This window comes from Mauremys mutica, chromosome 4 (assembly GCF_020497125.1).
Source record: "Mauremys mutica isolate MM-2020 ecotype Southern chromosome 4, ASM2049712v1, whole genome shotgun sequence".
Taxonomy (NCBI): domain Eukaryota; kingdom Metazoa; phylum Chordata; order Testudines; family Geoemydidae; genus Mauremys; species Mauremys mutica.
In genome coordinates, this window is record NC_059075.1 from 116,985,729 (window position 1) to 117,000,464 (window position 14,736).

The 14,736-nt window shown below is 49.1% G+C and overlaps 1 protein-coding gene across 1 annotated transcript in view; it reads right to left on the reverse strand.

The window, feature by feature from the left end:
* Window positions 1–811: 811 nt before the first annotated feature.
* The window catches only part of LOC123368705 (NACHT, LRR and PYD domains-containing protein 12-like), a 104,474-nt gene continuing 90,549 nt past the window's right edge, over window positions 812–14,736 (reverse strand). Inside the window, exon 11 of the mRNA XM_045013749.1 lies at window positions 812–1,504. Coding sequence (XP_044869684.1) covers window positions 1,405–1,504 — 100 coding nt within the window. The 3' untranslated portion in view covers window positions 812–1,404. The remainder of the gene's footprint in view (window positions 1,505–14,736) is intronic.

Consider the following 14,736-nt stretch of genomic DNA (forward strand, 5'->3'; position numbering starts at 1 on the left):
GGCTCTTCACCTATAGTCACCCTTTGTAACGTAGTTTAGGGTTCTCCCACAGGCCCCTTTTCAGTTATGGAGGGAAAAGAGCTGCCCCATAGCTAAGCCTGTGTTGCAGTTTACAGCTGATTTTTTCTAAGCATTTAAAAATCCATGAAAATTGCTAGGCCAGTAGAGATCCTAGGGGGCAGTGGGTGGTTGAAAATTGGACTCATTTAGTCAAGTGGCGCTCGGGCTACAGTCCCCCACTATCCCCAGCAACTCTATTTAGCTCAGTGCCAGGCAAAGCTTGGGTTCAGCTTCTGACCCAGCCAATCTCACAAGACATATGAACTCTCTGTCTCTCTCTCCAACCCATAGTCTGCGTGTTTGGAGTATTTTAATCAGTGCATCTTAGGGTCTGTGTGTGCGTTGTAGCTGTATGAGCGAGTGGGCGTCTTCACTTGTGCAGATATGTTAGTCATGAACCAGGCATAACTAGAACAGCAGAATTTGTCTTGGCACATGCAAGCGGATGACTGGCCAGGCCTTAATCATCTCCCTGTCCTGCTTTTTTATTTTCCACTCCCAAATGGGCGTTCACGGGCCTTTGTGGCCACCTACAGCACTTTTCTGATAAAGCCATGAGCACCCAGAGAAGGGTAAATGAACCCCCTTTTAGCTGCCCAAACTGTCATTTTGCCTGTGCAAGCTTCTTGACCCTGAGAAAGTGGTCTGAAAAGCAGCCCTGAGGACTCCCCCGGCCTTGGCGAATGGGAGAATTCTTGTGCACAAGAACAGCACAAACTATAGAAAGAAATACAAACTCTGAAGTGCAGCATTAGTTCTTGATTCATGATCTTTATTGGACTCCAGCAAAACTGACACAGAAACATCCATCTGGCATAAACAAATCCTGGAGATGGACACAGAATATCGCCTTAATGGCCGGGGAATTGTGTGCAATTGGGCGCTGTGCGAGGGAGGGGATTGGATTAGGAGAAGAAACATGCAACAAATAATGACTGAGCTACTGGAACAGAATCCACTGGCTCCAAGGATGGTTCTTGGATCACCCCCCTGCACTGACACAGACCCTTCCATCTCATAATCCCACATCTCTCCCTCCCCTATACACTGCCCTCCTTCTTCCTCCTGCTCCACCCTGCCCCCCAAATCATCTCCCCCTCCAAGGGCAGGCCAAGCATAGAGCAAATCCAGCTCCTACTTCTGAGTTTCTTGCCCTCAGACAGGAGGGTTGGGCCTGACAATATCTACCCAGGCCCCTGCCACAGATGCTGAAATATGATGCTGGAGTCCCTGGAGACGGTGGGATCCCTTTTAAGTGAGCCAGATCCTCAGCTGTCCCTGGCTGATGACCCAGCTAGTGGCAGGACAGCCAGGCCAGAGCCGTGTTGGTGCAGTGGCTCCCACTCAGGCATATGGGTACTTCTTTATGATGAAATCAGATTTTATCTTTTCCACAGCATCCAGCTCTGCCTGCATTACTGGAGTTAAGTGGTCATCACCCAAACTGTGGGGAAAATAAGGAAAGAAAAGGATGTTAGTTCTCTCTGCAGACATGATGCCTGAGCCCACAGTCCCTGTCACTGCACTGCCCACCACTGGGGCTTTCCCAGCTGCCTGCCAGAGCCCACAGGATCGGTGTCACTGACACTCCCCTTCCTGCTGATCTCACTGCCAGCAGGTGCCTCTCACTTGGGGGAAGGGAGAAGCACTGGTGCAGTCTGTAGTCTGGCCTGCTCCCCCCACACCCCACTCACCCTGTGGGCAGGGACAGCAATGTCCTTTCCGCATGTAAAGGGCTGGATTGTGCAGCCCTTGCTCAGGGCAGTGAGCACTTACTGACACGGACAGTCCCATTGATCACTGTGGGGCTACTCAGCACTCACAGGGAGCAGGGGCTGCAAAATCCAGCTCACAGAATCTCTCCATGGGAAGCAGCAAGATCTCAGCTCTCATTGCTGCACAGGCTCCTCATGCCCCCTCCCCACAGGCTTCAGTAACACAGCTCAGGAAGGGGGTGAGTTTTTAACAGCTGTTGTGGTGCTGCAGACTTGGCCTGACACTGCTGAAGTCAGGTGGGGGCTCAAACTCCACCCTGGCTGCAGGAAGACAGGAACATTTCACTTACTCTTGTATTGTATTTACTTTTACAGAAGAATGAGGTTTGTCTGTCTGCAGCGAGTTTGGGAGACCAGATGCCAGTGCTCAGTTCAGAGCATGGCCCCTGTGGTGCTGATAAACCAAGTGCCAGCTCTGGCCAAGGCCGTAGGCATCAGTTAAGAACTGACAAACTCATAGCTGGAAGCCAGACCAGCGGACTTGTATTTTAGTAAAGTTCAAAGTAGATGTTAAATGTGTTTAGTATTTAAATTTGATGAAAAACTGGCAGAATGTTGCATGCTTTGTTTTCACTTATCTGTACCGTTATACTGTAATAGCAAACATCTGCATTGTATATACCCCTGTGACAAAGTAACTCATCAAACAAAAAAGAAATCTTGTGTAATGCAAATGAAGAACTCTAGCAGAAAGGTGTTGTTGGTGCCACCAGGCATAAATCTAGGTAACTCGGGAGGATGGCTCTGGGCCTATGTGAACCAAAGTACCTCTATGTGAAGCGCTTCTTTTAGCCTTACTAAACTTTTGTAACCTCCCGTGCTATGTGCTGACTACTAGCAGCTGCTGCAAGGCCGGTTGGCACTAGATGCAGCCAATACTAGATAAGATAGGCGAAAAGCAGATGCTGTAATCAAATATATGCATGAGAAAGTAGCCCCTACACAGTGGAAAAGTACAGATAAAAAGAAACAAAGGGGGTATAAATACTGTGACCCCGCCTGCGTGCGGGTGTGCAGGATTTGAGATTGCTATTTCTCCCTTGCACCTTATTTGGGCTCAAATAAACTTGGTTTGCTTCTCCACCCTGGTGTGTTAATTAGTGCGACGCACACTGGGCAACGAACCCCGCTGTTGCCCCCCCTTGGGCCCTTTGGGCTGGCAACAGTGTTAAATCCAGCAAATTCAAAGCAAATGGTCATTGTGTGTGAGTTCAAAGTTTCTAAGCGCATTCCTCTTTTCCCGCTATGAAGAAAGAACCCACGTCCTGTCAGCTTGGTTTCTCTGAGAAGTTTCAAATATGGACCCATGGAAAAATTCTTCATTTCTTGACTGTTCGGATTCTAGCAGGAGAGAATCTTTTATTTGTTCTTATTTTTATTCTCATTTTAGTTACCACTAGTAAGTGGTTCTTGCCTACATGTGCCTCATTCCTGCCATGTACATCTTGTAAAGTTCTTCTCCATTTGTGCTGAATTGTAATGTGATCAATTTGGTTCCCTGTTCTGTGATCTGATGACCGCCATCTCTGCTATTTTTTGAAATTATAGACCGTAACTCACTTGAACATATATTTTATCTGCTTTAACATCTCAATAACTCATTTATTTTTCCTATGTCTACACAGCAATGTAAGTCCAGGGTTAGTGGGACTTTAGTCAGCTGACTTGTGTCAGGGAACCCTGGGCTTGAGCAGCTACACTGCATTTTAACCCTAAATTAAGAATTTTCTGACACATTGTCAAATCTAGGGCTCTGTCGTCCACATTGCAATGCACTGACCCAAGTCAAAGTAACCCAGAGTGCTGAGTGGGTCTGCCTGTCTCCTGCCTCAGTGTCAACACTCTAGCCCTACGAATGTATTGCACTGTGGGAAAACTCTACTGCCCTCCCTATTTCCTAACTGTGATTGAGCTACTGATGGGACTCAGCTGCCCATAAGGCGCACACAAGTACATAAACTGCATAATTAGCTCCTTTGGTGGCTGTCTCAGTAGAATGACTACAGTTTGCGAAGATACTGAACTGCCATCTAATCTGAGAACTGGGCTCTCCATCCCTAGGCTGTCACACTGGCAGGAAAATGCCCATGTGCTCCTGTTCTGAGGATTATTAGGACGTCAGTCTCCAGGACTGTCAAACTATTAAATGAAACTTTGCAGCCCTTAATTTTTAAAATGAGCCATTCAACCAAGGTGTTTTTGTTTGTTTGTTTTTAATTTATTTTTGTCTGTTTGTTTTGATGTTTGACAAAAACTTCAAAACAAAAACAAGTTTTTCAGAGGGAAAAACACCCATCCACCCCAGGCTGGCTGCTGCTGCGGAACGGTGAAGTTTATCCCCAGGGCTTGGGGATGCAGTGTTCTCCAGCAGGCTCCAGGGATCCCTTTATCCCTGCTCCCACTGCACCCTCTAAGGTAGGGAGAAGGGATCCCCAGGAGGCTGATGAGGAAGTTTTGGGGCTGACTCCCACTCACCACCCTCACAGTGCACACTGCCTGGGCACCTCTGCACATGCAGCCCCAGGGAACCCTGGCATACATCTGGAGGACCTCTGGGACCGAGTCAAGCCAGGGCCACATGCACATAGGAAAGCAATAGGACTCAGACCCTAGGTTCCAGCTTAACACAGGCTCAGACCCACCAGTCTTGCAGTATCTTGTGACCCTAGGTTCAAGCCCTAGGTTAACACAATTGTTGTGTGGACACAAGGGGAGTTAGGCTGGATGCAAACCTGGGCTTACATTGCTGTGTAGACATACCCTTAGTAATAAATCTCTAAATAGCTTACTATAGGATTGACTGCCAGCTTCTTTGGTGTGAGATCTAGGATGCAAATCGACATCGGTGAGTGACTAGTCTCTTGGGAGATGCCCACACTCCTAAATCCTCCCAGACAGCTTGACAGTCCGGGTCTAAGGAAAGGGATGTGCTAGTGTAACCCACCGTACCGAGCGTGTCTCTGTCCCCCTCTAGTGTCTGGACCACATGGAAGCGTTGTGCTAAAATCACTAGAGTTTGAAATACTGACGTTTCCCCACCCCGACCTGAAAACATAATGAAAGGCAAAAACTCGCACATTTTCCCTTATTAAAAATTAAAAAATATTTAAAATAGCCACCATCCCTTCTTACTGCCAGTGAGTCTGAAGCCAGCAATATGGCTGCCATTTCCCTACAGTCCACCTTCACGTGAGGCTGCCCTTGATAAAGTTGGCTGCCACCTCCCGCTATTTTCAATGAGATGGAAGCCATGCCCACAGGCAAAATGGCTTCCACTCCAGTTCGGGGGGACTAGACAGGGCACAGGGACTGTGAAGAGTTCAAGGGACACTGTTCAAAATGGATGGGGCAAGTGAGGGGGAGTAGGGCACTTGGGGGAGAAGGAGGTAGATTTAGGGGGTGCAGGAAAATGGGCTGCAGAGTAATGTGGTGGGCAAGCGAGAGGGGATTGCAGGGGTTTGAAGGAGGGGTGTAGTATGCAAGTGGTGGAGTGCTGTCTAGTCTCTGGCTGAAGTGGAGGTTAGGGGCTCATGGAAGTGCTGCTTCTTGGAAAAGGCTAAACCAATCCCACCGTGTGTTTACTGTGACTTTGTCGCTTTTACCCTTATCTGAATTAGTTTCAAGTTCTTTAATATGCATATCTGTAACTCATTAACCATAAAAAGTAGTTTAATTTCTGTGTGCGAGTGTGACTCGTGATTCATTAATTAGGTCAGTGGTTCTCAGACTATTTACAGTCCAGCCCTTCTTTTATCAAAGGAAATAAATGTGGAGGTGAGAAAGTAAAGACAGTGATTGGAAAGCAACAGAAGTTCCTCTACATTAGGGGTGAGGAGAGAATAAATGCAGGCTCCATCTAAGCAACCAGGGAGAGGCAGGTGTTTTTGTGCATACTGAAGATTGATTTTTCAACCTGATGTTATTATACACACGTTGGTGTAGTAGGAAGAGAGCTTGAGACAAAAGCCCTTGTATCAGATGACTGTTATGCGGCCTGAAGCCTGGGCTAAAGTAGTGGTCAAAGCTTTGCTAACATAAAGCAAAGTCAGGCTGTGAACTGGACGCAGGCCCTGCTCACAGAATCTGGCTAGAACAGGGCTGATATTGCAGAAATACACATTCCTAAGGAGTGCTAGGCACCAAACATTACCGCAAACACATTCCAGAAGGGTGGTAGCAGAACATCTCAATACCAACATATTCCCCAAAGATAACAGGAACACATTGACCCATCTTAAAGATAAGGTCAGGATGACAGCATGATGGATAGAGATGTTTTGATCGAACCAACATGTACAAGGTGATGGGTGGGATCTAGCCACGTCAGAGGGGCAATTCGTAACTTGTTTGTATCGGTGTATAAAATGGAGTCTCAGAGGGAGTGTCTTTGGCCCACCAAAGGGAAAATGGAAAGTTCTGCCATTCACTGAGCTGTGTTCATTATCCCGGGCATACACGTGCTAGTGTAATTCCAGACATTGATCTGGGGAGCTGAGACTGTGCTTCATTGGCAATAAACCTGGCCGGGTGCCATCGATACTGAAATGGGTCTTGTTGTCTCATTGGGCAGTTTGGTCAAGGTCTGCTGTGCCAACTATCTGCACAGAGCTGAGACAGCACACAGAGGAAACACACACCCAGCCAAACATCTGACTACATTTGACAAAGGAGTAGAAGGGAGTTAAAAAGTGAAAAGACACTAAAAACGCCACAATTCCATTTTTTTTGTAATCTCATGATTTTCAGGGGTCTAACTCATGACTTTTGCTCTCTTGATGTTGGCAATACTGGGCTGTAGTTTTTATTGTCTTAAAATAATAGTGTTTGTAACATCAAAATTTGCTGCATCTGGGATTTGCTAAAAGCCACTGGACACTGCCCTCAGCTGCACCAAGTTCACACTCAGCGCTGATGAGGAGACTGAAGAAACTGGTTATAAGCCATCTCTGCATTGCCCTGATCCTGGGCCTCTGGTCTAACAGAGAGGAACCTCAGGGCTGCCCTAAGTTACCTCAGATGCTGGGCCGGCCTAGGATAGGTGGCACACGATACACTCTGCCCGGACATACACCTCCATGCTCCTCCACACCCCCTACATGGAGGCAGGGCGATGCGGGGAGTGGGTGGTACAGAATTGGCTGTATCTGGTTTCTACCACCTGAGGATTATCCTGAGTCGGGGGGATCCTTGGCTGCCCCTTTAGGGCAGTTGCTCAGCTGCTTTTCCTGCTCAACAGGGGCTGAGGTCTGAGCCCACTACACTGTTCAATTGTTTAACTAGTAAAATACAAGCAGTGAACAAATCAGTGGGTCTCTGTTCTTCACTTGGTGAGCAGAGTGGGGCTGGTCCGTGGCTGGGGTCCATGCACTGTAGGATATTGTGATCCTGGTACACTGAGTTTAACTCACAACATCAGTTTTACCAGGCACAGACTAAAGGGAGCCAGCTCTTACTTACCCTAGTGTGTGTAATTTGCAGTTTGGATGTTTCAGCCCCTCACACAGCCGCTGCATTCCTGAATCCTCCAGTTTGTTCCGCCTTAGATCTAGGTATGTCAGGGTCTGATTGGTGCTGAGAGCAAAGGAGAAATGCCCACAACATGCAGTGCTGAGATTACAACATTGCAGCCTGCAGGAGAAAGATATATACAGAGTAAAATGACTTGTGTATGCCCCATTCTCTGCATTTCCCCTCACTGATAAACATGTGCATCTCCAAAGGGATTAATTCAGAGACAGTGGCTAGGAATGTTATCTATTGATTTTGACTGAAATAATCATAAAAAGATGCCTAATGAAAGTTGTAGACTCTTACATATAATTATTTATATAAAAAAACCATGTGTGTCAAGAGACTATTACGGCTGCAAGATCAAGCACCCAAAAGTTAGGAACCGCCAAGCTTTAGGCTGCCTGGGCAACCTTAATTTAGCTCATTTCTGTGTGTACATTTTGATACAGTCTGGGCAGGAAATTCTGGTTGCTGCTGGTACTGGGGGTGGGGAGAAGTGGGGTGGAGCTCCCCCTCCTCCCCGGTTCCTGCTGTCCATCCACCTTCCTGCCTACCTCCATCTGGAGATGCTGCAGAATCATTGCCTTTCTTCTTTGCAAGTGTATGCAGATGCATGTGCCCCCACCCTTCGACTTTCCTCTCCTTTCTCCCTTCAATTTGCACTAGTGGCTTGGTAGGCCTCCTTCTCTTCCCTCTGCCTGCCCAGCAGTCACTGCTCCTCCTTCCCCCCGGCGTAGTACCTCACTCTCAATTTGCTGCCCCCATCACATGTGGTCCTCCTTGTGATCCACTTTCCCCCATGGTGTGTTGCCTCTTTTCCCTGCCCTTCCCAACCAGACCCCTCACTACTTGTTGCCATTTGCCCCACCCAGCCCCACTTGTTCTGTGCACCCATGTGTGCCTGTGCAGGTGCTTCCCCTCATTTTGTTTGAGTTCTACTCCCCTGCACCCCCCCCCATGCACACACATTTCTGTGCTCTCCTTCACTCTCAATGTGGCTGTAGAAGCAGATCCCCCCCATACTATTTATCTAATCAATTCCCCCAGTTGACATTTGCTCCCGATTCACCCCACTGCAATCTAGTGGGGAGAAGACGTTAGCTTCCCCCTGTGCCTTTTCTTATATATCCCCCTGCACTGGGAAGAAGGGCCAGGGCAGAGAAAACGGCAAGAGCCCTGCCCGAAGGCTCCCACCGCTGCAGTGCTGGCTGCAATTGCTGCAGCCCTGTTATTGGCTGTGGCTTGTCCTCCCCCTGCCATCCCTTCCCCAGTGCTGCTGGAGGGCAAAGGGGTGTCCCTGGGCTTGGTGGGTCTGCAGACTTCTCAGCTCCCAGCATGCTGTGGGGCAAGGTGTAATTGTTCCTGGAAGACTCACGAGGATCCAGGAGGAAGGTGCAGCTTGCTCTCTAGCAATGGGGGGATTTTGATCTTGTCTTCCACAGTGTGACAGTCTTCTTGGGGGAGGATAAAGGGAGCAAAGGACAGTGCTCTGCAGCCTACCAGGGGGCCTGAAACTTACACGACTCCCTGGGATCGAGCACAGGTTGCTGCTTTGTTCTGTGTGTACAGGCAGCACCACCAGCTGGGAGGATCCTCAACTCCCCCAATCAGACCTACACCATCACATTTCTCAACATCAGGGGTGACAGGGTGAGTCTCGACAGGTGCCAGGTACTGTCCTACCTTCACACAGGGGATGAATACGCTGTGATCTTTCTGCAGGAGTTTCAACCCCCCACTGCCTGTCAAAACCAGCTGGTATCTGCAGGGCTGGCTCTGGCTTTTTAGCTGCCCCAAGCAAACAAAAACAACACCTGCGGGGCAGCTGGAGTGACGAAGCAAAAAAAAAAACAAACCTGCGGGGCGGCCGGAGCCAGGGTGCAAACTTTCGGCTAGTGGGACTCCCTGCGCTGCAAAGGTGCCCCGGGCAGTGGAGTGCGCGCCCCGGCTAGCAGCGGGGAAGGGGAGGGAGTGGGGTGGAGAGAGAGAAGGGGGGCGGCCAGGGCTTCCTTCAGCCAGGGCGCTCATGACTCAGCCTCTCCCTCCACGTCGCCTGCCAGGAGGGCTCCTTGCCGCTCCAGTCGGCGGAGATGGGAGGACGTGGGCTGCCAGGCTTGCTGCAGACCTGGCACCGGCTGGGGCAGATGGAGCGCGCAGCCAGCTCCCAGCAGGGCGCTCCCCTCCCTCCATGCCACCGCCCCCTATAGGACGGCCAGATCAGCAAAAAAAAAGGGTGGCCATGCCGCCCTAGGATTGGACAGAATGCTGCCCCTTAGAATCTGCTGCCCCAAGCACGAGCTTGCTTGGCTGGTGCCTGGAGCCAGCCCTGGGTAGCTGGTAGCTAGCACGTCACCAAATTTTTCGGTGGGGAGGTGACCCTGCTCTCCCTGGTCTCTAGCCTGATGAGCTGAGGTTTGTCGAAGTCTTGCCAGGTCACCTGCTGAATCTCTGATTCCAGGTGGAGCGGCTGATCCTCAATCTCATTAATATCTGTATCCTGATACTGGGTGCAGAGTGGGGGTGGTTCTATCTCCAGGCATCCACCTTCCTCAGCACCTTGGATCCTTGCAAGTGCCCGGTCCTGGGTGGGACTTTAACACTGCCCTGGACTTGTGAGGTTGTTCTGGGAGACAGACTTGCATGGCCTCCACTGACATCCTCAGGCAGATCATCGACTATCACTCCCTGCATTATTCCCTGGCACAGTCACCACCTGGATTATTTTACCACCATCACCTACGGCTGGGTGGTTGCATATGACAAAGGGGGCTTTTTGCCCATGAAAGCTTATGCACAAATAAATCTGTTAGTCTTTAAGGTGCCACTGGACTCCTCATTGTTTTTGTGGATACAGACCAACACGGCTACCCCCTGATACTTGTCTCCTTTTAATATGTTTCATAGCTGGGACACATGATTTCAGTGTCCAGGTTATCCCCCCCTAGATAAATGCAGGCTGTTGTGGAGACTAGAAGTGGGCATAGAATGGATTTTTCAGTTTGCTGGCAACTTCAAACAATTAAAATGAAGTTTCGCTTAGAGTTGAACAGAAAATGAAACTTTTCAAAATTTTTGATGAGTTGAAATGTCAGAAAAAAATTCAAATTGAAACATTTCATTTTCTCCTGAGTCAAAATTTTTCATTTTGATTTAACAATAGCAAGGGAGGAGCAGATTCACTAAATGGTTGAAGGAAGTGCTGGTGGTGTCCTGTTGGTAAGTGTTAGTTAAGTGCGATCTGTGAGCCCCAGATACAGTTCCCCATACCCCAATATGGAACAAGGATTTGAATTTGGGGCTATGGGATATTCTGGTGCGGGGCTTTCTCAATCTCTCCTGTTGAAGTAAGTTCCACTTCTTATAAATAACTAAATAGCTAGTGGAGCAGGGACTTGAACTTAGGTTTCCCACATCCTCATTCAGTGCCCCAACCAACTCTCTGACAGTAGAGTCATTCTCACTATCTTGCGCTAGCCTAATGATTATTCACTGTCATTAACTGTCATGCATACCACTGTGAATAACACAATACCCTCACACCATATTCCTCAGTGTCACACTATAATGCAACCCTTAACTCTGACCTTTTACTTCTCCATGGGCTAAAAGGCACAGCATGCAGTTCACCTGTGCATGGACGTCTAGCAGACACACATGTTCCTGAGATCACAATAAAAATATTGCACTAAAATTCAATTGTGAAGCACATGATATGTGTTGTGTTACTATACATGCTCTCAGGTGAGACGAAACTTTTCTGATTCTTATCCCCCAAGGATGAGGGACTGTTCTTGTCCTCTGATTCCTTCTCCTATCAGTAGCTGGACACTGAAGTTGGTTCTGCAACATATGATGGAATAACTCTTTGTATCAGTGGCTACCTCATCCCTATAATTCCATTCAAGATAAGTTATTTTTTTAAATAGTGGCAGCAGGCAGTCCTGTAATACCAGGGACAAACCTTATTTAATTAAGATACACCACACTGAATTAAATTGTAACACCTTTGGGGTCCATTGTATCAAAGTGCAATTGTTTGTGTTACTGTGAGATTGCATATAACTTTGCTAGGGGAACAGAGTATGCTAATGTAATTCCTCCGGTCAGAAGCTGTTTGAAGCCACCTCTGCAGCTGTTTGCATTACTAGTTGAAACTGGATTCTCCAGAGACCCACAGACAAAGAGAGGACTTGTGTCTAAACTGACTCAGGTCCTTCTTCCTGATCCAGCAAATGGATAGAACCTCTGGTCCACAAAGGGTCCCAATGCTTAGGGAAGGTTGGAAGTACTTGGCCTAGTGCGGCCCATAAGACTGAGTTCTCATTCTGGGATGCCCAGAATGGAAAAATTGAGCTCCCTCTGGGAGACTCCAGCAGGAACCATCCCTCTACTGATGATCAAGCCGTAAGAGACCCATCAGACCCTACCACTGTTGTTAAGGATGTGACTATAACTATATTTGTAACTTGTGCACAGGTCTGTATAGAATTGCTATATGCTTGGGTAATCATAAACTTTAATTGTAACTTTAATAAAACTTATAAAATAGATTAGACCTTGTACAGGTGAATGTATATGTGGTCACTACCTTTGGTCTTTATGTGCTCTGGGACCCGGGAGGCTGGGACCATGCACCACCCGTCCTCCCCGTGCTCCAGGGCTGGGGAGGCTGGGACCACGCACTGCCCATCCTCCCCATGCTCCAGGGCCACTCGCCCACCCCGTGCTTCGGGGCTGGGGAGGCTGTGGCCACTTGCTGCCCACTCAGTGGGTGGGAGGGAGGTTGGGAGTGCTCAGGGGCTGGGGGCCTTCCCCTACAGTGGGGGGAGGCTTGACCCCCACGGGGCCTCAGGTGGAAGGGGCGGGGTTGGAGGCTTGCTTCCCCCAGCTCTAGACTCACCCACCGCCCATGACTGCATGCAGATGTGGTCATCCCATCTCTAGAAAGATATACTGGAATTGGAAAAGGTACAGAAAAGGGCAACACAAATGATTAGGGGTATGGAACAGCTTCCATATGAGGAGAGATTAACAAGACCAGAACTTTTCAGCTTGGCAAAGAGACGACTAAGGGGGGATATGATAGAGGTTTATAAAATCATAGGTGTGGAGAAAGTGAATAAGGAAGTATTATCTACTTCACAGAATACCAGAACCAACAGTCTCCCAAATTAAATGAATAGGCAGCAGGTTTAAAACAAACAAAAGGAAGTATTTCTCCACACAACACAGAGTCAACCTGTGGAATTCTTTGCCAGAGGATGTTGTGAAGGCCAAGACTTTAACAGGGTTCAAAAAAGAACTAGATAAAGTCATGGATGATAGGTCCATCAATGGCTATTAGCCAGGATGGGCAGGGATGGTGTCCCTAGCCTCTGCCAGAAGCTGGGAAGGGCAACAGGAGATGGATCACTTGATGATTACTGTTCATTCCCTCTGAAGCACCTGGCATTGGCCACTGTCTGAAGTCAGGATACGGGGCTAGATGGACCTATGGTCTGACCAATATGGCCATTCTTGTTTTCTTAAGGGGAAGGAGCTGGGATAGTAGATCTCACAAGCCCAGTGAAGGGAACTGCATTGATCCCGAATGTTCTGACATCTCAGTAATGTGGTGTTATCTCAGCTTTCCCAAATTCAACTTGGCTGGGTTTAGAAAAAAGCTAATTTCCAGCTCACCAATTTAAGCATCTTTGGGTTCCAAACAACCCACTATATCAGCATCAGATTTGTAAGAAGTTCTGTCTTCTAAACCCTGGTTGGGCAAAGCTGCCTATATATCCATGCCCCATCCTGGCCTCTGATCTCTGTGTGAGCTCTCTCTTCCCTCACACTACACCCCCATTTCTCCATCCCTCTTTCCTTCATCTCATTCTCGTCCACCTGACACAGTCATGCTATGAGACACTGACTTTTCTGAAAGTACATCACATTTTCATCCCCCTCTCTCCCCCCCCACACACACCTTGGAGGGTCTGCCAAGTGCAAACTAAAATTAACCTTTGACAGTCCATCACCCCGCCCCTTACAACCAGCAATGTGCCTGGTCGGTGATTTGCAGGCCTCATACATCTCTGCAGGGGCGGCTCTATGATTTGCGCTGCCCCAAGCACGGCGGCACGCCGCGGGGGGCACTCTGCTGGTCGCCGGTCCCGCGGCTCCAGAGGACCTCCCGCAGACGTGCCTGCGGAGGGTCCGCTGGTCCCGCGCCTCCAGTGGACCTCCCGCAGGCATGCCTGTGGATGCTCCACCGGAGCTGTGGGACCAGTGGACCCTCCGCAGGCATGCCTGCGGGAGGTCCACTGGAGCCGCCTGCCGCCCTCCTGCTGGGACACCGCCCCAAGCGCGCGCTTGGCGCGCTGGGGTCTGGAGCCGGCCCTGAATTTCTGTGTGGCTGTTGTCAATCAAGGCTTGGTGGGTGATGGTGGGGAGTGAGCTGTCACTTCCACTTTCTCCAGAGACCCCCTTATCTGCAGCACATTACAGCCAAAATGTAAGGGGAGGGGGGGTAGGAAGGGGAACTACGCCAGGCTCACATGCCACCCTTATTAATTAACCTAGTACCTCCCCGTGCCAGTGCAGGATTGCTCTCTGCAAAGTGTGTTCCAGTGAGTTGTCTACTGGGGAATTAAGATGTCCCAAGTGATGGTGCTTCCGTCAGTTCCATGTGGAGACTATTGCATGGGAGAGTAGATCTCACAGCAGATCTGTTAGAGCAACATGGCAGTGATGCAGACACTCTTCAGTGGTGTTTTTTCCTTCCCCATCCCTCATATCACTAGCAGTGAGTTACTCATTCCCCACCCTCCTACACTGTATGGCGGAGAGAAAGGGCAGCTGTAACAAGGGAGAGGATCCACCATCACTATAAGACTCTCCGCAGAGATGTGGGATGGGGAGAAGAACTACCAGTCACAGATTGTCACTGAAAGGTCCAGGAACTGCTGCATCTCCTGTCCCCTATTGGGGTGAGGAACCAAAGCTGTAGGTCTCGCTCCTTAGGAGGGGACAGGAAGCTGCAGTTGCAGCGAGCAAGGGAAGTGCAGCCCAGTGGTGACTCCTAGAGCAAGGGGGAGGAAAGGAAAGTGGAAGTGCTGGTGGTTGCTCTGAGAAGGGAAATTACTGACACAGGACAGGGGTCTTTGATAGCAGCTGGTATTTTCTCTCCTCTGGAGGTTGTGTAATGGGGAGTGGCACCTGCTTATCATCCAGAGAAAAGGCAAAAGGCTAAAGATCACTGATGCTGGGAATAAAGAAGAAAACAACTAGCCCTGAGATGAGTTGTATCCATCTACATGCTGCCAAGTGGAGCTTTGAGGCCTTGTTTGTGGACTGGTGGGGAAAGATGGCAGCAGAAGCTCCTCAGCCCTCCAGGCACATGTCTGATGTT